This window comes from Meleagris gallopavo, chromosome 3, assembly GCF_905368555.1.
Source record: "Meleagris gallopavo chromosome 3, MGAL_WU_HG_1.1, whole genome shotgun sequence".
NCBI classification, from domain to species: Eukaryota; Metazoa; Chordata; class Aves; order Galliformes; family Phasianidae; genus Meleagris; species Meleagris gallopavo.
The window spans coordinates 4,904,763-4,930,489 of record NC_139406.1 but is presented as its reverse complement, the minus strand read 5'-3'; the positions used below and the strand labels follow the sequence as shown (position 1 = coordinate 4,930,489).

Below are 25,727 nucleotides of genomic sequence, written 5' to 3'. Positions count from 1 at the left end.
AATTTATTCCTTTAAATAACATTGTTATTAATTAAACCACCATTACTTTTATTTTCTTCTTCAAATACCATATTGATTTAAGCATTTTAAAAACACGTTATTTTTACTTTGGCTAATGCTACACCATTTTGTTTTAAAGCACTTCCATATTTCTAGCATGCAATGATACTGTAATTTTGGCTGTACTTCAGTAGAGTGTTTTAAATGAATATTTAGAATTCTTTCTCTCTGTTCCCATTATTATTTTCCCAGAGAAAGTGCACATTGCCCTTTTGTGGGACTCTTTTTAGCAACTTCACATCTAAGCATCTTGCCATGCCTTCTAGCTCATCCCTTGCTGTCTTCCTTACTTCCTCAAACTTGCTTACTGGAAGCCCTATCCTGAAGAACAGCCAACCTGTTGATACCGCCTTCAGTAAGTTTGCAGATGACACCAAGCTGGGAGGAAGTGTTAATCTGCCTGAGGGTAGGAAGGCCCTACAAAGGGATCTGGATAGGTTGGATCAATGGGCTGAGGCCAACTGTATGAGCTATAACAAGACCGAGTGCCGGGTCCTGCAATTTGGTCACAACAACACTGTGCATCCCTACAGGCTTATGACAGAGTAGCTAGTAAACTGCACAGAGGAAAATGATCTGTGGATGTTAGCTAACGGCCAGCTGAACAGGAGCCAGTGTGTGCTAAGACCAACAGCATCCTGGCTTGTATCAGAAATAGTGTAGCCAGCAGGACTACGAGGGTGTACTCATCCCTAGTGAGGCTGCATTTCAAGTACAGTGTTCAGTTTTGGGCTCCTCAATGCAAGAAAAACATTGAGGACCTGGAGCATGTCCAGAGAAGGGCAACAAAGCAGGAGAGGGGTCATGTGAGGAGCAGCCAAGGGAACTGGGATTGTTTATTCTAGAGAAGAGGAGGCCCAGGGAAGGCCTTATGACTTTCTACAACTGCCTCAAAGGAGGTTGTGACAAGATAGGGTCGACCTCTTCTCCTGTGTAGCTAATGATATGAGAGGTAATGGCCTCAAGCTGTGGCAGAGGAGGTTCAGGTTGGATGTTAGGAATAAAATTTCTTCTCAGAAGAGCAGGGAGGTATTGGAACAGACAGCCCAGGGAGGTGGTGGAGTCACGTCCCTGCAGGTGTTCAAGAAAAGAGTAGATATGGCACTAAGGGACGTGGTTTGGCAGCTGTTGTGGTGACAAGTCGATGGCTGGACTGATGACTGGTGTTCTTTCCAGCCTTAACGATTCTGTAATTCTACGAGGGCAGACGCAGGGCTTCCTGCTGCATCTCAAAAAGACGAGACTTCAGCTGACTGCTTTTGTCCCTCTTCCATCTCCCAGTCAGCTTTTCCTCATCCAACAAGCCAAACACTGCGGAACACGGAGCGCTATCGTTATTGAGACACTCCCTCTGAACTCCGTTCGGCTCTCGGCTCCCACCTCCCTGCCTACACCGCCTTTCCTCGCCGATCCCCTCAGGGGCGGAGGCGGCGGGGCCGGCCGGCCCGGCGGCGGCTCTCAGTGCGCAGGCACGGTGCGAGCGGCGCTCCGGGCCGTGCATAATACGTGGTGTTTGGGGCCGGCGCGACGCAGAACGGAGATGGGACCGGGCCGAGAGAGCCGCAGCTAGCGCCGCTGCGGTTGCTCAGCCGGCCGAGGGGAGCGGCGGGAGGGACAGGTAACCCGCGCCCGGCCGGGATCGCAGCGGAGAGGCGGCTCTACCAGCTGGGCGCTGCCGGCCGGTCGGCTCCTGGGGTTGGGAAGGGGCTGTGGGGACGGGCAGCGCGGCTGATCCAGGCCGGGGGGCTGCGGCGGGAGGTGCTGGTGTCGGTGTCGGTGTGCGACCTTCGTAGCGGTCTGGTCCTTTCTCTAAAGCGGGGGCTGCAGGGTCGCGGTGTGCGTGTACATCCGGCGAAAGCAGAGACCGAGAACCCGCTGGAGTCATGGCAAATGACGTTTGCGATTCACGGTGATGTCAAATAGCGGTGGCTCATCCGAAATCGTCCTTTCCCTTTATTTTTTTTTTTTTATTTTTAAGCGTTTTCAATAAGAAGTATCACAAAGTTATGGAGGCAGTTTTACAAGGAGAGTGCTCATCTCTTTGCCCGCTCACCGATCCGGTCACATCTCTCAGGATCGGTGGAGAATAGTAAAGCACAAAGTAAACAGGACTGTGTTTGCCATGGAAACAAAAGTTGCTAGGGGATGAATTGCTACTATGCAGTGGCGTGCTTTGGAGCTGCCACCATCCGCCCCACGTGTTCCCAGACGTTTTGGGCTTTAGGTGCTGGAAAAGTTGTGAAGATAAACTGCTTCCTGTGGCCTGGATGCATGCTCTAAGCCCGTGCTTAATGCAGGTCTGCCTAGCAGTGATTCTGTCTCCCTAGCAAGTTTCCCAACATGTCAGCATTTAATTTCTCAGCCACGGAGGTGAGACATGCAAATAGACACCAGCGCTCAAGAGGACGTAGCTACTGCAGTATTTATTCATCCAACGTAAATTGATTCCTCCATATTTAAGTCAAACTGATTTTCCCACCATACCTTGTTCCAGTTCTTCTGCCTCGTCAGTACATAGCAAGAGCCACAACATTATGTTTGCGCTGCAGCTGAGAGAAGAGCCCATCTTAGGCCCAGTTGCCAGACTGCTTCAGTGAGTCATGTAGGGCTGGGAAGCCTTCTTCCCATCTCTCTAAGGGACTAGGTTTTCCAAAAGGTAGGAGATCTCTTATTGTAAGTGGAAGAGTCTGAGCATAAAGAAAACATTAAGTAGAACTAATATTATGCAGTGCTTAGGAAGAATTAATGATGCTGGCTAGATCTAGTCCTTTCTAGTATTTTGTTTCTTTTCATTTTAAAAGGTCATTCTACTTGATGCTATCGCAGGTCCTTCAACCAAAAGATCATTCTTTTGTTTTGCTTTGTATTCAGCCTTCCAAGCTCTTATTTATCGTTTTGCACATACGCCTGACCAAAACCATCAATTAGCATTTTAGGTTGATAAAGAAGAACCTGCATAACATAAGTGGTTATGGGCTATGTGTTTCCTGCAAGTAACTCTTCATCAAGCTGTTAGAAACACCAGACCATCCTTTATGTTTCTTGACAAATAAACATACAGACAATGCTGTGAGTCCAGGAGAAATATATTTGTACAGATTTCTGTCACATTATGCGATATTTTCTTGAATTAACAGTAACGAACTATGGTTGCTGGTTCTGCTCTATCTTCCTTCCAGTCTTTGAGAGGGAAAAAAGCTCTTAAATTGTCTCCTGGTGGCAGCTGGAGCAAAGCAAGGGAGCTTTGGCATACTCCTTATCTGGCCGTACTGGGTCTGGTCCTTCCCTGCCCTGACATTACAAAATCAGCTGGACCTAGAAACAGTGCCTTCTTTCCTGTTCATTGTGTGATGTCTCCTGCCAGACTGGAGTACTCTACATATAGATGATCTTGCCCCAGTTCTCCCCTAAGATTGTTCTGGTTTTGGTTTAGATTTGCTTCTTTGAGAAAAATATTTCTGTACTGGATAGGCAGAGCTCTCTTAGTGCTTGTTCTGTAGAAGATGGCAGTTAGCTAGCTATTGAAGATATGGTAGCATTGGAAAAAGAGGACTTTCTTTTTCCCTTTCTTTTTGATCAGGAAACAAACGGCAGGAGAGACTCCCAAAGGCATAGAAAGACCTCTTTGGCAAAAGAACAAACAGTCTTGAAAAACAGAATAATTGCCAGAGTTTCCCTGCAAGGGTTCAAATTGTGTTCTCATAGTGTCATGACCTCAGCAGTGGTTGAGCAGCTTGTCTGGCAGCTGTCTGGGCAGCTCTGTGCACATGGTGACCAGGATGCAGAGCAGACGGCTGATGCCGTGCAAGGCAAGACCTTCCTGCAGTCCCAAGGTTTCCATGCACCCTCCTGGCAAGGACATTGCTCTGCGTGTGTTCTGGAGGGCAGTGGCACTGCCCTGTTAGCAGGGAGCAAGCCAGCCCTCAGGCTCAAAGGCACTGGGCCTCCTGTTCCTGAGGTCTCGCTTCTGTGAGAGCTTTGAAACCTCACCGTGAGTCATAATAGAGAAGCTTGCCTTCGTAAGACTTTGAGATCATGAAATCTCAAACTAAATGCATATTAAATGTACAGAGTAAATAACAGCTGAGATTACCGCTAGCAATAAAGAGGAAACAGCAAAGCCCTCTGTCAGTTGACCAAGAACACAGCCAAATTCCTAAAGTTTAGGAGATCATTGTCATACCAGCACTGGTTTCAGAATCAAGAGTTTCAGCTGGCTGCCATTCCCTACTGGCACGTGCTGGCTCCTGCTTAAACTGAATGTAAAAGTATCTGTTTTTTTTTTCCTCACATATCAAGCATCTCATACATGAAAAGATCACACATTCCTGAAGGGCAGAGGGACTGGAATCAGCAAAATTGGAAGGTCCTGGTTGCAACAAGCACACGAATCTTTCCTTCCAAGTAAAATTGCAGTGGCAATTGGATGAACCAGTTGTAGTAGTGTGAAACTGGTAAATTGAGTTGTGACACTCAGATTCAGGTATTCATTAATAGTTCCCTTTGGGCCAGGGACTTTTTGAACTCCTTAAAGAGAAACAAGTCAGCTTAAATAATACTGACCTGCTGCTCAAGTTTTATAGGTGTTGGTATTACTTTAATGAATTCAGTAGCATCACGCTTGTGCAAGTTCAGGTCTCGTACTTGCATAGATAAACACAAATTGTCTGTGTTACAGTAACTTCAGTGAAGTGGAAAGGGTAGGGAACATTGTCTGCTATGAAAACAGCTAATAAAATTCAGATTTTTTATTAGAGTCAGCAGGAGCCTGGGCATTGAATTCTCTAAGGGAACATCAATTTGCCACAAATTTAGTATTTGCATTTCACCCTTTGGTGAGCAGATCAGTGGTATTGTGACATTCCATCTTTTTTTTATTTTTAACTATTTATCTTTAAGTGCAACTTGAATCTAGCTAGGTCTTACTTTGCCAGTGTTTCTTATGGCTGTGAATGTTATATCAGTGCTTAGTCCTACGTTTCAGAAGCTCAGGCTTTTTAAAAAGCTACTCAGCAACTAGAAGATTTGTGAGGTTGCAAACTCCACTTAACTCATAGAGCTGGAGTCTGCCCTTGAGAGATGTTGTCTACCTAGTAGTTGCTGCTTTGTTCTGTCTCCAGATAAACCATTCTACCTATGGGTGGGATGTTTCTGCAGAAAACTATAGGTTCTGCTTGAGCTGAGTCACTGCTCATTACCAAGGCTGCTTTTCTTCATGTCACCTGAAACATACGTAGCCAGCTTTCCTCTCCTTACCATGTCGATAACTAGATCCACTTTGCATGAAACCTCTCATTGCAGGCAGGAAGGATGAGCTCCTATGCTGACATCTGCGGGTCCAAGCACGCGCAGGGCAGCACGGAAGGAGGTTACCAACGCTATGGAGTTCGGTCCTACCTGCATCAGTTTTATGAGGACTGCACAGCTTCAATTTGGGAGTACGAGGATGATTTTCAGATCCAGAGATCGCCTAGCAGGTGGAGCTCTGCATTCTGGAAGGTACTGCCTATTGCTGGTTACTGGGGAGAGAAACTCTGTTGTTGAGATGTTCACATGTAACTAATGATTTTAGATATTCATCCAACCCTTGTTGCTCAGCTTTCTCTGTGGTGACTGAATGATAGTCTGTCTTATCACAGGACTTCTTGTTTGTTTAAACCAAGATAGATCAGCTTCCAAGGGAGTTCTGGAGTTCTTGGATCCTCTGGTTTCCCTGTCACAAGGAGCTCTGTCACTGAAACATCCGAGTCTTGTTATGGGCAGGGCTTCCCAAATTCAAAAGTGTAATACTTCATCAGATAATTACAAATGGTAATGCCTGAGCATCAAAAAAATAACCAAATAAAAAAACCCAACCAACTATAAGCTGTCTGTGAAGAACAGGGAACTTGGAGAATCTGAGAGTGCAAAAGGCTGGAAGGGATCTGTGGAGATTATGTAATGCAGCCCTTCTGCTCTGATGGTAGGGCCATCCTATGTGAATCAAACTTTGCACTTACAGCTGAATTGTGCTAGAAAAATTATACAGCCATACCTGACAAGTGGTGAATATGACATATACTAGCAAGGACTGAATTGTTGGTGCTAACCACCACCTAAAGCTACAGAAATAATTAATGTTACTGTGCTGGGGTAAGACTGTAAGTTTCCCTGTGTTGGGGCCTTTGGACACTAGGTGCTTTTCAGAAGTACAGATGCATAATTCTGGTGTTCCCAGAAATGTTGATACTGATTATGTAAGTATGAATTGTAAAAAGAATGTTCCCCTGTATGTTCTAGTTCCACTAGAGCCACTCAAAAGAAAAAATGTTGGCTTAAGAACAAGGAGCTGTACCTGCAGGACACTTAGAAGCTAAAGGCTCTCTAGAACCAGTTCTAATCAAAACCTAAAAGATCATATTCACTGTTACATTTTCTGTTTTCCAGGTCGGACTCGTCTCTGGGACGGCTTTCATGCTGATTGGTTTAATGGTTCTTGTAGTGGGTTTTCTTGTGCCACCGAAAATCGAAGCTCTTGGGAAAGATGATTTTGTTGTAGTGGATACCCGTGCCATCCAGTTCAATGGGTCCCTTGATATATGCAAGCTGTCAGGAGCAATTTTGTTTTGCATTGGAGGAACCGCCATGGCAGCATGTCTGCTGATGGCTGCTTTTGCTAAAAGTTACTCCAAAGAAGAAAAGTACCTCCAGCAAAGATTTAAAGAGAGGATAGCAGATATAAAAGCCCATGCAAACCCAGTCACAAAAGCGCCAGCACCAGGAGAATCAAAGATACCCGTCACTTTGTCCAAAGTTCAAAATGTCCAACCTTCATCTCAAACCTGACCCTTTGGTTTTGTTTCTCACTTTGCAGATCACTTCACTGGAAAATATCAGCTGTTGTTGGCATATGTGCTAGTCAATTACAATATCAAATGCTCTGCTATTACAAATGCACAGCTGATTGGGAAGCTGTTCCAATATAAATTTAGGATTGGAAAAAGTGAAATTATGTGATTAGACCCGTAACCAATGTATTCAGTGTATTCAAACATTTTAATCTGTGTTGAAACAGTAAGACCTTGCAACAATGATTAGATATTTTGCTTACCAGATTGCATCCCTGGAAAAAAAATAGAAGGTGCATTTATGACAGCTATGCCAGGAATACCCTCCATCCTGCTCCTTAACATTTAGATGAGTTGGTGTTCTATTTTGTTTTCTCTTTGTCTTTCAAGTACTTTTACTGCCTAGCTCTGCTATCCAGAAAGCCAAGACTCTGCCCTTGTAATTTGCACTTGTCATCCTGTCACGTGCTGCTGTCTGTGTTGAAGTAATAACGCACAGGTAAAACATACATGGCATTGGGGTGCCCTCAGTTGGATACTGGCACACTTCCCAGTAATGTTACTTTCTGGGAAAGGCAAATTATACTTGATCCAGAGTTCCAACAAGTCTGTGAGAACTGCCACTTTTCTCTTAATCATCGCCCTATTAACAAAAATACAAAGTAAAGATAAAGGAATTCAAAGTAAAGGAATTCTTATGGAAGGAGGGGCATCGTTCTTGTGTTCATTGGGTTGGTATTGTTTCTTTCCTTACATTGTATTGTTTGAAGCTCATACAGATTTTCAGTTGTGGCCAGGCATGGATTACTAGGTGTGGTCTGACATGCCCAGGCCCCATTTTCTGTCAGGACATTAATGCCAGGTCAGATGACCTTAACATACTTATCTGAAGACATTTTAAAATGCTGTTTATATTTTTATAGATTATAGAAAAAGTTATGCTTACCAGATACGTTTGTGTAAATGCTTACCTGAAGACTTGTTCTTTCTCCAGAATCCCTTCATTATTTTCTCACCCAGGGCAATTATTTCACTGTCTTAATCTATGGATTTGAATTAAACTGTATAAAGAAAGATGTGACCTTTGTACTCTCTGACGATATGTGCCACCTTATAGTTCTGTCTATTTTTTTGAATGGATTGAATAAAATTCTAGGCCTGAGCCAATCACAGATTTTGTGAAGGGTCTTTTTCTAGTCAAACAAGTTGCTCTGGTTCAGTTAGAAAAGAGAAGTTGCAACTCACCAATCTGATAATGCAGTCTGTGTTTTCAGACGTAGGGCATGCTGAATCCAAAAGCGTCTGCGCAGTAACAAGTATGTTGGAATAGCTTTGCTCCTTTCCCTGATAAAACACTTTGTAGTCTGTGACTCAGTTCAGACTTCCATGATATAAATAAATCAGAATATATTTGGAAGTTTCAGCTGAGTTTGCAACAATTACTGTGGCTGACAACAGCATCAGAAGTAAAATTTTCTTCTGAAAGAAATGAGAACTGCCTGTCTAAGCAATGCAAGTGCAACATCCGAATGCCAGCACTAAAATGTCCAGTTAAGAGCTTGTCACAAGCACATAATTACGTAGAGTGCAGTGAAGCATATTTTGGGATGCTTCTTACAATTTGTTGGCAGCTATATGTGAGACATGCAAAAGCATATTGCGCCCAGTGCTTAAAAAATAGGATTGTAATCTCAGGAGAAGCAGATAAAAATAGTGTGGAAGAGGAAAAGGTGAAGAGAGTGATAAGAAGAAGAGCTGTGTGTTGTTTAAAAAGAAAGCCAGTAAGAACTTGATAGTGAAGAATAAGGAGTGATGATTGCTTGCAAGGATGGGAATGTGGAGAAGAGCTGAAGTCCCTGCTGCTCGTTAGTTATTCCAGGTAGAGTTCTCATCACTTTCTTTCCTAGCTGGGAGAAATTTTGGTTGCCACTACGTGCTTTCATTGCTGTCAGGTTATCAGTAGGTGGGCAGCAGAGAATCAAGCTGTCCTGACCTTTTCAGTGCAGTTTTTAGTTTAAGATTTGTTCGTGGAGGAGATGTGACATTTTAAGTTTTGCAGTGAAGTTCACTGAAGGAGCTGAGAATGATGGCTCCTGCAGATGTTACTGAGTCCTATCTCTGCACCTGTGTTTTGTTAATGCAGTAGTGAAAGTCTGACTGAAAATCCATCTGGAAAAAAAAAAAATAAAAAAAAATAACAGGTTTGACTTATTTACCTAAAGTAGCTGTATAGGAGTACAGGTCTTCATATGCACCCCACATGTGTGCAAGTGCTGCTAAATTTTGTCCAGAGGATAAGTGACCAGACAGCAAACAGAGCCGCAACAAGCATTTGGTCGCACTGTGCATCATTTCTGCAGAACTGAACGTGCTTTGTGAGTGTGAGAAAGGATGAGTCATGCGTGGCATTACCCAGCTTTAGGAGAAAGAAAAGCCCTCAAGGATCGTTCTAATGCTTGTTGGGATAGGAAACGTTGGAGATTTAGCAGCTGAGGCAAAGCTGGTAACGCTGTCACAGTTAATGTTGCCACATACATTTCATCTTCTTAAACCCTGGTTTCAGTTAGAGATTTTCCAGCGCTGAGAACTTGGAAAGCTGAAACATTCTGGAACAGAGGCTCTGTGCCACACAGGGCTTTTTTGGAAATACTGAGCATAGAGTTATCCTGTTATTATTAAGAAGTCACATACCAGAAAGTTTAAGACTCATTAGAAACATTTTTGGGATTTGGTTCCTTGTAATGTTTTAACACCTTCCACCTTTGGCACAGAAAGTGAAGCATCAGAGGAGACGTGCTTTTTGCTGCTCCCATGGAAAGTGCCAGTGATGCAGCCTTCAGCTGGGAGCAGTGAGGGACAGCCCAGCTCCCTGGAACCTTCCAGAGAGGCTGAGGACAGTCTGTCCTTGCATATATCTTTTCTCCACTATTTATCTTTTCTCATCCCCCCAAATCGCAGAGCTTGCACTCTGGGGCTGTCTGGGACTTCGCCTACAGACCTTGGTTGCCATCACCTTTCCAAAGGACACACTAATGTATTACTTAGTGCAAATAAAATATGGCTTGGACATCAGAGGCTTTATTTTCTGCTTGTTTACCTCCCTTCTCAACAGTCTTATTAGTTGATTCACATTCAACCTATTTCTTCCCCTTCTTCTAGCCTTATATATCTTAAAATTTCAGTGAATCCCCTTTTATCCCAACAACATTTTCTCTGCAAATGTAGCAAAAGAAATAACATTTTTCTGACTGATAATCAGTGAATTAATTTTGATTAATGCATGCTCTCCTGATGGTTAGGTCTGCATTCTCTATATTACTGTGCAGGTAAAGCTTCTCATCTGTTCACTCTTCCTCCCTCCCTCCAGGCTGTCTTGACCCTTCTATTTTCAATTTGCCCAGTGAGTCACAGCCTAAGGCAGAGAAGCTGAAGCATCCTCAAATCCTGAGCTGCCTGATAAGCACATTTAGTTCCCAGTCTCTGCTACAGCCTCAGCCTGCCATTTCCAAGTATGAGCTTTCTAATCACGCACAAGTGCAAGTAAACAGCTCTTAATGAAAGCAGCAGTGTGGGGAGACTGCAGCACCTTGATCAGCAGCTGAAGAGCGAAGCTTGGCAAGCAGAGAGCAGCACAGAACCTGCATCCTGGGGAGCCTGCTGATCAGCCCCAAAGGCTGTGAAAGCCTGTGCTGACAGCAAAGACTGCAAGAACCAAAGCTGGATGTACTTTGCCAGTAGATTTCTATCAAAGGGCTAAAATAAAGACATTAGCACATCCGCTCACTCATTCCAAGCCATCACCCTGCCATTGCACAGCAGGCTGTTCTCTAAGATCTCCTGGGCTAGCAATACAACATAACATGATGCTCTATACAGAAGCAACATCTGGATTTTGCCAACTCATCCCCACAGCACAGCATGTCCCTGAGGAGCATCGTCACAAATGGGGAGACCCCTGTAGGATCCTATTTCCTGCATTTAGATTGTGTGCTCCTTGGGCAACCTTCTGATGTGCTGGCAAACAATCCACTCACACCCTTAATTTCCTCTGCTCTTATCAGGACGCCAGGCAGACCACACAGTGCGTGCTTCCTGTATTAGTTCACTTGATGTACATTAAGCAGGGCAAAGCTCAGCTTTGCTGTCAGATAATTTACAGAGGGACTATTATGAAAACAACGTCTGCATATTAACAATAAGTCAGGCATTTCTCACGGCCATGCAAACAGAAGAGACAGCATGTAAGGAACTGGCTTTATTGTTTTGTCTAATCATTTGCAGCTGGTTTTTGAAGGTCCACTTTTTCCATCATTTACCATGTATGGGTTTTAGCAAATAAAGATGGAAGATCATTTTTAAATGCAACTAATAAGCCAGTCGATTTAATGATACACCAGATACACTGCTCCGGTAATCACTTGTGCCTTCAAGCTGTTGCCTAGCTAAAAGCAGCCTGCAGCCTGAGGCCACATGGATGAGCTGGCTGAGCTCTTTCTGGAGGTCATTATTTCCCTGTCTCTGCTCTTCTACCAGCTGCAGTGCTTGCTGCCCTTTCTCTCCCTGCCTCACCTAGCAACCTTGTGCCCTGACATTTCCCTCCTAAGCTCCGCGCGTTTTCTGACATCTTCCTCAAACTTATTCAGTTCTCACCTGACCCGTTGCAAAGTGATTTCTTCTCAAACTGGAGCAAAAATGTGTCGAGACAAAATCCTTCTGCTGAGCACGTCTCCACTGTCTCCAAGAAGTGTAGATGGTCGGAGTGCCCTTGAAATAACCAGACAGGCTGAGCGTTCTGCTCTCCTTTCTTTGTAAGAGCATAACCAAGTGGGCTCACCTGCATCTGACCCTGCAAAGCAAGCCACACTGTCAATGCAAAGCAGAGCAGAGGAGGTTGCTGTGACCCAGCAGTAGCTTCTTTCAGCTTTGTCCTGCAGCTGAGCTCCGAGGGCAAGTGAGTCTCCAGAAATATTCCAAAACTGCTTTAGGATCTGCACACCTGCCCTGAGAGCCAACGTCTTCAGTTTCCCCTCAGTAAGACGTAACAGTCTCTTAGCTACTTGTGACATGGGCTTGGTTGTTTGCTGCAAATTAAAGGGAGGTGATTGCAGCTCATCCCCTCAAAAAATCACAGAACGGACTGTGACTAGTTCATGCTGACTTTCAGACAATCACATAACTGTTGAAAGCAATGGGTTATTTGGTCTAATTATGTCTCACCTTTAAACACGCCTCTGTAAGCTGCAGTTAGATCTTTGCCCTGATGAGGTCTGTTCTCCAGAAGCCCTGCCACAGCCCAGCTGCTCACCCTCCATCAGTAAGGACTGCCTACTGAGGGGCACCAGTGCTGCCTCTGAACCCAACCATCTTTTCTCCAGACACAAAGCACAGAGGTGTAGCTGTAGTAGTGTGGTATAACCCTCCAGATCCCACAGAAATCCATCTGCCCAAACCCACAGTGCAAGCTTCTGTTGGAAGGTAGCTCCAGAGCTGGCAGCCAGATCACTCTCCACAGATGCATCATGGCACCATGTTGAGGGCTTTGCACTCAGAGACAACTGTGTGCTGCCATGTATATCTATGAGGTTTTTCTTCAGGCAACCCAGCACGCAGGCCTGCACACACAGTGCAAGCACTGCACACAGTCCTCACACCCACGACACCCAGCTGTGCATCAATGGATCTTTGTTTAGAGAACATGCCTTGGTATATCCAGATGTGCTCTGCAAGGGTGTTGTCACCCACAAGTGACATACCTGTGCTCAGGCATTGCAAGGCCTTCAGGCCACCCACAAGTGACATACCTGTGCTCAGGCATTGCAAGGCCTTCAGGCCACCCACAAGTGACATACCTGTGCTCAGGCATTGCAAGGCCTTCAGGCCTTAGCAAAATGCAGAAGCCACAGATGTTTAAGAAAATAACCTGCATCCCGCTTGTAAGTGGGGATGTAGTATAGCATAGGCTTTACTTTACCAAGTAAAGTGGTTAGAGAGGCTAAAAGGGACACATGGCAGGAAAAGGAATGGGTATAGCACCAATATATTTGTGCTTCTAAAGTCCATGGTTCCTTACAGCATGAAAGTTACGTGGATCTTTTTTGATATGAAAGTGATATGCACACTTCTTTTCATTTGCGGGTGGAAGTAACAGGCTTTCAATGACAGAAACACCCAAGAGGTTTAGTTACCCTACCTTCCTTTTTCTGTTCTGTCATTTATAACCGCGTGGTTCTATAAGAAATGAACCCTCGAGTCACCTTGAGCTAGTCTTTGTGTTGCATGAAAAGAGAGAAACGAAGGAAGACTGTTTCTTTCTTTGTGGATAGAGAATACTTTTATCCAGCAGACACAAATCCCAGCCCTTGGTTTACCAAGTTAATTCCTGTTTGGCGCTAGCTCTGAGGGAACTATAAGAGAACAGAAAGGGAAGGCACAAAGGCTTTTCCTAGGATGTTCACTTTGCACTGACAATCTCTGTCAGTGAAAAGTAATGTGGAGCATAAGTACTGTCTTTGGAAAGATCATTTCTCATAACCAGATGGAAGGAACAAATTCAGTAGAGAAATAAAGGAATTGTGTGTTTTAGGAAAGCACAGTCCACAGCAGAAGAGCAAACAGGCATAGCTTAGCACAAGTGTCCAGAACTCAGATGACTGCTCATCCCTGACACCATTTACTCACTGAGACAGGAAGCATAAATCAGCACCCTACTCAAATCAAGCAGCCCTTCCTAACTGAGAGAGGTAGAAAAATCTGTGTATCAATCAATGCTAAAGATTGAATATATTTTTTTTTCCTCAAGAGCAGAAGAATCAACTCGCCTATGTGAAAGAAAAGGCAAACGAGTGGGCCCCTATCACCTGCAGAAACTATTTCACTCCTAAGAGAGAAACAGAAATATATTTGGTGATGAGACACAGTGATTTAATAAAGCTTGACAAATCAAGACAGTGAATTAACAAGAGTCAAGTTGGCAAGGTACACTTGATTATTTACTGCACAGAGGATAGGGTTAAACAAATTCAGCCAGGGACCCTCTCATGAATCACGAGATTCAGAGTGGATCCCCCTTATTTTCTACATTCCTTGAATCACAGGGATGAGGATCCCAGGTGCTGCTGAATCTATTCCTAGTCCCAAAGCTTCAGTCTACAGGTACAATCAAGGATATAATCTTAGTGTAGCTGACAAAACTTAAGCAAATTAATAATCACTTACCAAGTATCTGTATCAGCTAAACATCTTAATGTCAAGGTGTAAGGGATCTCTTAATCTCAGTAGAGTCCTGGCTAAAGGGGAGATCCTGTTGTGTGGCCTGCTGCCATTCAGGAGAGCTCAAGGGGCTCTTGATCTACTCACTGTTTATGAAGTAAGACGATCAACTCATTAGTCATAGTTTTGGTGCATGCTCAATTGGCCTTCAGCTTTTGAACCAGGCACCTGCCATCAGTTCCCTGAGCACTAAAGTTTGAGACAGTACATGGTCATTTGTTTTGGTGTTATCTGTCCTGGGCATTTCATTGTCCGCCTTAACAAGGACTTGGGTGCAACGGCCAGGCCAAAGGATGAAGCTCTGGGGAGCACAGCATCACAACCCCATCTCCTGGGTGTCCCAGAGCGTGCTACTAAGATGAGTGAGAACTGTGCCCCTCTGACACCCCTCATCTGAGACAGAAAGAAGAAAAATGGCCACCACTGCTTCACAAGACATAACAGGCCAAAGCCTGCAGGGTGAAGCTGACCTGTCAGAGCCACACCTGCCCCCTTGCTCAGGCATCAATGAAAGCACTGATTTGATCGATCTGATCTGATCTATTTAATGTATCACCCCTATTAATTTTGCCTTGCTATGCACGCAGCCTTCCCAGGATGCTCCTTGCATAAGTACAGCCCCTGCAGCAGCAACACTTGAAGGTCATCCCACTGACTCTAGAAACATTCAGGTGTGGGGTACAAGGCCCTTCCTCTGTATCTGGCACCTCCCCATTCATCTGAGCCACAACAACCCAAGTATCCAGCAGCCAGATTCTACATTTTTCCACAACCCTTAGTGGGCCTCATGTACTTTATGTTCCTTCACAAAGAGACTGAAGGAGAAAATCCAAAATTACAAGTGCTGCTGTAGAGAAAAGCACTCAACTCTGTGTACCTATCTGCTTCGTGTTAACAAAAGCACTCTGCCATTTTACCAAACAGATTTTCATTACATGCCACCTTTAGAAGCTATGCTTTATTTCACGCTTGTTAAAAAAATGGCATCTGACTTTATGGCAAAGGGAGCTACACGATATATCACTGCTTTCTGCAGGTGCCAGCTAACATTTTGCCTTCCTGTGAAGTCAGGTGCTTGAAATTATGGCAGAAAGAGGGAATTTTAAAGTGGATCCCAAGCAGACCTTGTCTTTTCACATCACCTAATTTTAGGCTAATTCTTCAGCTGCCTCAACAGCCAGGCAGTCCATTAGAGGTGACCCAGCTAGGATCTCAGGTATTTTGCATCATCTTCAAGAGGGCAATTTTTCCTCCAGTCACAAACTGGTCAGGTTGGAGAAAGGGAGCCTGTAGACATCGAGGTAGAGTGTGCTGAACTTGGATTACCCAGCTGGTGCTTTTTGCACGCCTGGAAACCGGGAGCACTGCGGGGCCACTCTCCTGAAAATCAATGGTGTTAGGAACATAACATGGGTTTTCAGGAGATAAATTGAGCTTTGTGAGCTAAATGAGTTTTGTGTGTTGGCTTTGGAGTCTGGAAAAAGTAAATGCCTTTAAAAATGATTTTCCAGATAACACTTGGATTAGGAGCTTGACTTCACCTGCTTCACTTGCATATCAGTGGGAGTACAACAGGAATCCAGAAAAAATGAGAGTGAATGTGCACAAACAATTCCTCCAGGAGAAAAGACTTTGTATTGGTTTTTGCATAGAAACACCTGGATTCTAATCAGAGGATTCACAGCATAAATAGTACATGAAACCTGTGCCTTTGAAAATCTGCTAACCATAGTCATGAGTTTATATGTTCTTGTTATGTAGAAATGTGAATCGTTTTATGGAGAATTAGATTCTTTCTAGTTCATGCCAAGCAAGAGATTTTGAAGCTTTTTATGGATTAGTCAGCTCTCAACTAATAAAACTTGCATTTTGAATTAAATTTTGGTTCTGCTTAGCACAAAGAAAAATTCAAATTGTATTTAAAGTTAATTTATTAAATTTTAAGTATTATAAGTAAGCATCATCTGCAAGGAAAATATGAACATTTAAAGATACTCACAGTTACTGCATAGATTGTTGAATGTCTGCCTACTGTTTCAAAATATCCTGTTGTATAAGGCAGAAGTCCTCTATGCAACAGCCTGGGACTAAAGACCTTTGAATGTTTTCCTTCCGCATGCTGTAGTAAAGATATTCATTTTTTCTTGAATTTTCCATATCCTTTACACTTTCTTATGACCAAAATTCCTCCCAGGCAATTTTAGGTTGCTATTTCCATTTCACTTCAGTGCTGTAAGCGTTCTGGACTTGGCTCAGCAAAGAGCAAAAGTATGTGTGTAAATTAAAATAAGATTATAGTAATAATAAATAGTAATAATAAGCTTCATAAGCAATAGCAATTAGCTATTGCTAGATTTTATAATATATTTTTCCCATGGTTATAACTAATATTACTAATGATCAATAGCTCCAGTTACTGAAAATTGAACACTGCTAAACTCCCATATACACACACTGGTTTCATGTGCAGCATGTGTGAGCACACAAAAATGCATTCAGTTACAGTGTTTATATAAGTTAATGCACACAAATGTGTCCATGAAGAATACTGTAAAGATATCAGGCTGTTTACCTGTCTATTGCCACATCTAAAGCACTTCTTTTGATTAAAATTCAGATTGAAGACTATCTGCCACCCAAAACATCCTTGAGCTGCATCTCATAAAGTCATTTTGATTGTTACAAAATAATAAATAGATTTTTCCTCAAGATATTTCATTTTATATTTACATGTGTTATTGAATAATTATTTAAATATACCTTTGGAATAATTAATCAAGATACCCAAGCAACTCTCCTTTTCTCAGTATTTTCAAGTAACACTTGTGTTGGTTTTTTTCTGCATGCAAGTTTATTTAGATGAGACTGACAGAGAAAGGAATGCATTTTTTTTTATTTTCACTTTTCTTTCCAGAAATTAATGTTATTTTGACTCTGGTAAGTCAGATCACTGAAGCATTAAATAAATTTAATAAAACTGCATCTCTATGGGATTTAAGTATATGCTTTAGAGCTTTGCTGAAATTAGAAATTAATTCTTTTATTTGCAGACTATAATAAGAGGCGAATTATCAGCATAATTTCTTTCACAGTTACAATGCCATAACTAGAAAATCTGACTTTTTTTGAAGTTCTAGTGATGGAAGAATCCAAACAGCTGAAAAAATGGCTAGGCTTGTAAATAACATCAGTCATCCAAAGCCCAAATTAATGTCAAACTGGCCTTGATTTGAGACAAAAGCAGACGTGTCTGTATGCTAGTTCTTTTTAATAGCAAATTGCTTTTAAAAATAATGCCAAGAGAAAGAAAATGTCTTAAAAAAAAACAAAAAAAAAAAACAAAAAAAAAGTTGCATAAAAGCTTAAAATAACACCATATAAGCTTAAGAAAAAGAAATATTTCTCATGTAAAAGCGATTTAAGTCATCATAGCAAATTCACATTCACAAACATCTTTTAGCACAGACCACACATATGTTTCTTGATTAATTTCTGTTAACATCATAATTGTTATGCATAAATTAACTTTCTCTGTACAGAGAATGAGATACAAAGTAGATGTTTTCAGTACTGCAGGAGTGAATGATGAAATGGCTGCATCTCTCCCCAAAGTCCAGCTTGTTTTCCTGAAGCAAAATATTCAATCTTTCTTACAAGGTGAACAGCAGAGAGGAAAACATTTTAAAGGCTGAGTAACTCACTGGGATTTTCACGTTCCCATGAAAGACAATTATCACATTACAGTTCCCTGGAATTTACTTTAAGTTTTAAATAACTCTTACTGATTTCTGTAGGTCTTTAAGCACTGAGGACACTGAACTTTGGCAGAAAAGAGAAAAATGACAGAAACAATCAGCAGACAGAAGTTATGAATAGAAAACAGAGAATCTTTGTACAGAACTGTGCTTCTTCTAAATATATATATATGTATATTTTTTTTTAAGTGTAACATTTTGGGGAAAATGTTAATTATCTTTACCAGACATGTTTGGTTGTCAATTTAGTTTCAAATTTCTGAGGATGAAAAAAAAAAAACAACTCAGAGGTTGTTCAGGATTTCACCTGCAATTTGATGACAACATGTAGAATCCTGTTCTTGGGTATGCCATTAACTTCAAGCCAACAACTCTTCACAGTAATGTCAATACAAGACAATTGTCATTTGTCTTGATTCTTAAGCACACTGCACACCATGCTGACTGCTGGTCTATGCACCTCTAAAGGAGTGGTGATGGAGCACTAGCCATTTTCCTTGGTGGGCTCTGCAAGAAGTTTCAGAAGGTAGGCTGAGATGGAGCTTCCCTGTCTGGTTGGTAGAAAAGTGCAGTTATTTCTATGAGTTTCAGTCACAATAATTTTTCTACACTTCCTTCAAACAGTGCTTCAAGTTCAATTTGTTCCCGAATGTAATTTTGGTCTTAATAGCACGAAATCAACAAAAATGACATTTAATTTCTCATCGTCATAATTTACCAGCATTAACGATAGGGAAACTCACTATGTATTTTGTATAATTAATGAAATTATGCTCAGGGCTGGATTTCATGATCTACAAATAATTGCTATTACTAAGAGAGAACTGGTAAGAGTAATGGTGTTGGTGTCATTAAAAGAGCTAATACTGGGGATCAATGGCTTGTTTTCTAATGCAAATTAAGCCACAGCCTATCAGGAACCTGCTAAACCAAAAAGATGATAATAAGCTTTCAAGCATTAAGGCTATGTAAGGGATTATAAACACAACAACTGCTGCTGAATTTTACAGTAAACTAGTAATCTTATGTTAATGTGTTTCATATTAAAATGGCTCCACTGATAACAATGATTTCATGCTAATTTCAGTCTGAATCCGGGCCTCTTCATTTTTTTCCATTAATAAATTAGATTTCACTTGAACTGGAGTATAATCAAATTGATCTGCTCCGTGTCTGACCTGCTGCATACCTGTGCTTTATTCTTTTTTCACTATAATAACAATCCACTGCATGGTGAACTGGTGCAGAACAACCAACAAAACTTACTGTTGCAAGTGTGAATAAGCTGCAGCACTGCAGGCTGCCAACCTATCTTCACAATGCTAAAAAAAGTGCTATTTAAGAATGCAAACAAAAAAAAAGTTATTCCAATTAATATACTGAAAGCTACTATCCAGTAATATTGGGACTCATCTTATTTGCTACCCTTTAAGTGAGCAAAGCATTCTATTTCTATCTTAAAGTTACACTTGGAAATAGAATATATCATGTGGAATTTCAATGGGAAAAACTACTTATGTTATCCTTAAAAGTCACAAATTATTTCTCTTTTCTAAATGAACATGCAAAGAAGTTCTGATATTTAACTTATTCACCCTTTTTCTTGCAACTGTCATTTGTATAGTTGACTCTGCTACTGATAACCATTTTATACCACAAAATAGTTTACTTCTAATGTTTCTAACATTACTATGTAGTAGTATTACATTTCTTCTCTCAAATTCCAGCAGAAATTTCACATCTTGTAAAAATAACTCAGTTTTATTTAGTAGATATTAAGGTTTATGTCCTGTTATTCTATATGCCATTATCATCTCAAGACTCAATATGTGTGTACTCAATCTATCTTTCCATTTTAAGCTATACATCATAAAATAACATGCTTGAAAGTATTTCATTTCCCACTGATTACATTTCCTTGTATCTATGCAACTGCAGCATAGCCATTGCTCTGGTCCTTTTTTTCACTTTCCTGTGGGCTAGTGATTGTCACCCTTGGATTTCTGGATGTTTTTTCATGATGGGAATCAACCTAGAAAAAAAGGATAGTTACCTGATGAAGTTAACAGTACCTAAGATTTCGCTTCATTTCAACAGTGTAATCATTTTGTACTACAAATTCCATGAGGAATTCTTAACACACACACACACACACACACACACACACACACACACAGAGAGAGACACATAAAAAAATGTTTTCTGACAGTGATCAAATTAACATATTTGTTTAGCATTAGATTATACACCTTCCAAAGGAGAAAGCACTCAAATTAGAGGCTTTTCCCCCCCAGATGGTCAAACACCCAGTTACCCACATATCCTTTTAAAATGAATGCGCACTCACTTTCTCCATTGCCATAAATTACTTCAGCTTCTCTAAAAATAAAACAAACAAACAAAAAAATCCATTGCTAGGTCAAATATAAAATGAATATGGGAAGAAAAAAAAAATGTTATGTTACTCAGTTCTTTTAACTTCCTTGAGAAATGTTTTCGTGTGTAATACAGGAACAGAAGAAAGCCTAGTTGCAAGGAAGTGAGAAACCATTCCCAGTGACCCCAGGAACAGAGGATGGGTCATTTTTCAGCAGTTCATAGGCAGAAAACATGCAATAATTTGTTCAGCTCCTAATACTCAAGAATACAGGTCTTCCTGGATCTGGAGCAAAAGACTCCGTTTTCTGTCTTCTGTTCATCTGACATTCAAGGCTCGATTCTGGGCTGCACACCTCCAACTAAGCTAACAGAATGTTAGCAGCTTCCCAGAATTAACAGGATATTTGATTTTAACCTGACTAAAGCACCTTGCTTTCAAGGCCTTATTCATTTCCATTGTTTGATCCTATTTCTTAGAAAAATAAATGAAACTTCCACATGGTAATAGCAAGTTCTCCTTATGAAATGCAACTTCTGCGAAAATCAATTCAGCAAAACAGCAACAACAAACCAAGGTGCTGTGGTTTCTTCCTCCTCCGTCCTCTGTCCTAAGGATAACATGATGAGGAAGTGGTTTGCTTGATGAGTACATGATGAGGAATGGTTATGCTTTTCAGGAAATTGCAAGATTTCTTTTTTTGAGAGCTCAACATACTCAGGAAAGTAGGATATGCAGGTTCATCAAATAGTGAGAAACATCTGCTTTCTCAGTTGGAGGGCATATAATGTAATTAATGATGTTACCAATCTATGTGGATAAGAAAGCTTTTCCCACATATTCGGTTCTATTAAGGTCTCTCCGAGACTTATCTGGAGTGAGAAACTTATAGACTAGCTGACAAATGCAGAAAAACAAACTGAAAGAATAGATGCTTACCTGGTCCTGACTGCCAGAATAATCCTCTTTTACATCCTCTTCATGCTGGAGATCATCGTGGCTGTTCATATGCTCCATCAGCCTACCACTGTCTTTATTTATCTTGCCATTTAAATGGGTGAGCTCCTCTTCCTCTGCCTGGTCAACATTTTCTGTTTCTTCTGTTTTGTGTTCATAATTCCCATTTAATTTATTCTTATTTTCTCCTCTGTTACTTTTCGTAACAGTTTCCCCACTTTCCTCTCCATTTACTTCTGGATGTTCTTCCTTCTGTTTATATGCTTCCTCCTCTCCTCTGTCATCTTCTTCTTCTGCATTTTCTTCTTCATCTACAGTTTCTGCTGGCCTCTGAAAGGAAAAGCAGCAACATTACAAGGCATTTTTAAATTCTCCAACGCAATTCTGAAACATGACAGACATCAAAATCATGATTACATCATTACTAGGGAGTAAGTATGCTAACATGAGCTTTATCTTCATGGAGAGAAAAATGATGCCCCTGTTGACACCTCATATTGAACTTTCATTCTGCACAAACGATGTGTTAATGAGATTTAGATGGATCACACCGGGTTAATCTATTTGACTACATTAAAACAACTGGAATGAGCTAGATTTAATTATCCCAGCAACAGATTTTTGCACCAGCTATTCCGAACTGTCTAATATTCCAGTATCTGGTACATATATTTTTTTCTATAAAATAAAATATTAATCTAAAATAGCATCGCTAGCCCACAAAGTGTTCTGAAGTCTTATCTATGAACCAGACCACACCATGCCAAATCAGTTTGGTCACAACTTGTCTTCTATGCATCCACAGAAAAGCAGCAAGAGAGATGAGACAGATAGACCCCTGATCACTTCCATAATGTCTCTTCCCAAAGACCTCTGTGTGGGTTTGTATAGTTAGGAATTTTTTGACGTTTAGTAATTAATTTTCCCTACATAATCAAATAATAATCAAATAATAAAATGTTGTCCCATGTTGAAGAAGACTAAGCAGAAAATCACTAGAGATAAAGCAGCATGATTTCGTGACAACCTGGGAGACTGATGCACATGCTGTCTATTTTTTGCCATTTGTCTTCCAGTTTCAACTTTCAAGGTTCACCTGGCTATTCAGTGAACCAATGCCCCTTCTGTCAAGATGACTTAAGCACTTGTGCTCAAGTTTGAATGAAAATAAAAAGTCCCATAGGAATGAAATTGTATCTGTCTCCCACACAGCCTCATCAGACTAAATCTAAAGCAAGTAATCTGAGAGCAAAAGATAGATTCTCTTATAATCAAATGTATTGAGAATTCTACTATCATGCTCCTTTAGGAGGCAGGTTTATCCTACAGCTTGTAAGCTCTGTCTCTTTTTCTCACTAACAGTTTCATTTCAAAAACAATTCTCTCATTTTCTTTGGCATATTAGTAAGAGCCACTTCAAGAATACCAGCAATTGATTGAAGCCTTTTGACAAGATACCCTGCTTTTGCTTTGATATTTATGTAGCAATATAAGACTATTTCACAAAGCCCATGCAAAATATTCCATTGACAGAGCATCAAAAAGGACAAGTTCTTTCACTGTAATAATCCACAGAATGACAAACTACTAGAAATATTACATGGTTATCTGACCGTATAAATAATGGCTCCTAAAGCTCTCTTTGAAGTACAATAGTTTCTGTATGATTTTTAGTTAAGCCTTTCTAACTATCTCTCAATATAAAACCAGCCCTGTTGCTTCTGAAATGAAAATTAAACAAGCCAAGACTTTACAGGCACTTTCAAAGAAGCTGCCATGCAAAGCAGACTTGAGCCAACTCGTATAACTATCAGCACGTAAGGACAGTGTGGAAAATGTAGATTTAGCCTACCGACTGATTCGCCACCTACTGATTTATTTGCAGTGCACAATGATAATTAGCAGCTTTGAGTTCTGACTCGGAGCAAGAGTGGACTGGACAAATTAAATGCATCACATACCCATATTTAAAAGTAAGCATTTTTGTTAAAGAAAACTGCTTGCTATGACATTACGAATAGTGGCTATATTTGTTAGACTTTACCCTGTCTAAAATAGACATAGGTGAAAAACAGTATATTGAACAATAGCCAGAATCCCACTGGAAGCTCATAGGGAGCTAACATCGTATCACATTCAAATTGCAAAATGGACAAAAATAAAATGTCACATTTACAGGTAAGAATTAGAAAGCAAAATGCTTTCTTTATTTAATCTTGTTTCAAGTTACAGTAGATTATGGACATGGAAGCAATGATCTTCTGCCCAATGGTCTGAAATACAGTATCATCCCCATTGCACGAGAAAACCTAGGTAGGTTTCAAAATGATGATGACCACACACAATGCATTTCAGAATGAGCTGTAGATTGAAGTCAAAACAGTTGGGAAGGAACTGAAGTCCAACCCACCCACCAAATTACACACTGGTCTTTACATAAAAACTGTGACACTTAGTAGTGAAATCTTGCTGATCTAATAATTTGAAGTACGCCGTCTTCTCTGAGAAATACTTGGCAAAAGTTATTTAATTTTCATATTTATGGAGACAGATTTTTTAATAGTCTTATATATACACATGTATATACAGGGAAGAAAACAGAAAAGGGGAGAAAGATTTTTATGGTCCAAAGCTTTTAAATACTGCAGATGCATAACTACCGTTCCAGTGATTTTAGTGAACCTGAGAAGGGAGCTAAAGAAAATATTAATATCTTTCTGGGACAGGGCTTAACTCAGGGACCCCTGGAGTCAATGAGAACCTTTTCACAGAATTTGACAGACTACAATAAACCATCTAGCCACTGCTACACCAAATGTCCATACATTTACATAAAATTACTTCAAATTGTGTTCTCACACTCTCATAAGTCACCTTCTAAACAGCAAGAATATTCAGAGCAAGAGCTTCTTCTATATGTAATGCTTTGGCTGCATGGCTAAGACAGATGTGGGAAGCTGCTCCTCTTTGCATCTGAGTTAGGCTTTGAGCCAACGTGCTCTCTCACAGGAAGTTATGCATTACAAGCTCTTCTGGGTGAAACACTGGCTGGATGGCCAGGCCCAAAGAATTGTGGTCAATGGAATTAAATCCAGCTGGTGGCCAGTCATGAACAGTGTCCCTCAGTGCTCGGTACTAGAGCTGCTTCTATTTAACATCTTTATTAACGATCTTGATGAGGGGATTGAGTGCACCCTCGGTAAGTTTGCAGACGACATCAAGTTGGGAGGGAGTGTTGATCTACCAAAGGGGAGAAAGGCACTACAGAGGGACCTGGATAGACTGGGCCACAATTAACCATATGAGTTTCAATAGGACCAAGTGTCGGGTCCTGCATTTTGGTCACAACAACCCCAGGCAACCCTACAGGCTTGCAGAGGAGTGGCTGGAAAGCTGCCTGATGGAAAGGGACCTTGGTTTGCTGATGGACATTCAGCTGAATATGAGCAGTGTGCCCATGTGGCCAAGTAGGCCAATGGCATCCTGGCGTGTATCAGGAATGGTGTGGTGAGCAGGACTAGTGAAGTCATCCTGCCTTGTACTCAGTACCAGTGAGGCCTCACCTCAAGTGCTGCATTCAGTTTTGGGCACCTCAGTACAGAAAGGACAGTGAGGTGCTGGAGCAGGTCCAAAGAAGGGCAACAAGGCTTGTGAAGGGCTTGGAGAATATGGCCTATGAGGACTGGGAACTGGGGCTGTTTAGTCTGGGGAAGAGAAGGCTGAGAGGAGACCTTATTGCTCTCTTCCAATATCTGAAAGATGCTCACAGCAAGAGCAGGGTTGGTCTCTTCTCATTGGTGACAGGATGAGAAGAAATGGCCTCAAGTTACACCAGGGTAAGTTCAGGTTGGATATCAGGAAACACTTCTTTACAGAAAGGGTTGTTAAGGTTGTTAAGCACTGGAATGGGCTCCCCAGGGAGGTGGTTGAGCCACCATCCCTGGATGCGTTTAAAAACCATTTGGATGTGGTGCTCAGGGCCATGATTTAGCGGAGGGTTGTTAGGGTAATATGTTTAGGTTGTGGTTGGACTCGATAATCATTAAGGTCTTTTCCAACCTGAGTAATTCTACAATTCTATGATTCTTGTAAACATACAGGCCATTTCAAGTAGAGGAAACTAGTCCTGGGTGACTGAGTCCTATTACCCTAAGTAAACAAACATGACTATCAAATGTACGTATCAACACATTAATGCGTCAGATTCCAGGATCACAATAGCAAGCAAACAGCACATCTAAAGTTTACATTGCAAGCATGCAGCTAGTTGTAGCCCAAAACAAGCAAATATGTATACACTGCAAGAGAGAATAAACATTCCTGTGTTACTTCAATGCTGCTGTTTTTTTTGTGTTATGGGCTCAGGACAACTTGAACCTGACTGCAGTAAACCTAGAACTGGAGAAATGTGAGATGATTATCTGCTTATTCCTTGAGGAAATTTTCATAGAGGTCTAAATGACTTACAGGAAAGGACACTTT

At 41.3% G+C, this 25,727-nt stretch overlaps 2 protein-coding genes across 8 annotated transcripts in view; one reads left to right on the top strand and one right to left on the bottom strand.

Moving 5' to 3' along the window:
• Nucleotides 1–1,430: 1,430 nt before the first annotated feature.
• Nucleotides 1,431–8,059, top strand: NRSN1 (neurensin 1). Its single transcript, XM_085220111.1, has 3 exons — nt 1,431–1,678; nt 5,362–5,559; nt 6,487–8,059. The coding sequence occupies exons 2-3, from the start codon at nt 5,371–5,373 to the stop codon at nt 6,883–6,885; spliced, it is 588 nt and encodes a 195-aa protein (XP_085076237.1). The 5' UTR covers nt 1,431–1,678; nt 5,362–5,370; the 3' UTR covers nt 6,886–8,059.
• Nucleotides 8,060–17,029: 8,970 nt separating this feature from the next.
• Nucleotides 17,030–25,727, bottom strand: part of DCDC2 (doublecortin domain containing 2) — a 54,684-nt gene continuing 45,986 nt past the window's right edge. For 6 of the 7 annotated variants that reach the window (XM_085220110.1, XM_085220107.1, XM_085220109.1 and 3 more), the window contains 2 exons: nt 21,228–21,575; nt 17,030–19,943 (listed from right to left, as the gene is read on the bottom strand). In XM_085220110.1, the coding sequence (XP_085076236.1) occupies nt 19,836–19,943; nt 21,228–21,575 (456 nt within the window). In that variant the 3' untranslated portion in view covers nt 17,030–19,835. Of the gene's footprint in view, nt 19,944–20,258; nt 20,291–21,227; nt 21,576–25,727 lie in introns of all 7 variants that reach the window. The other variant, XM_085220108.1, reaches the window with a different exon arrangement.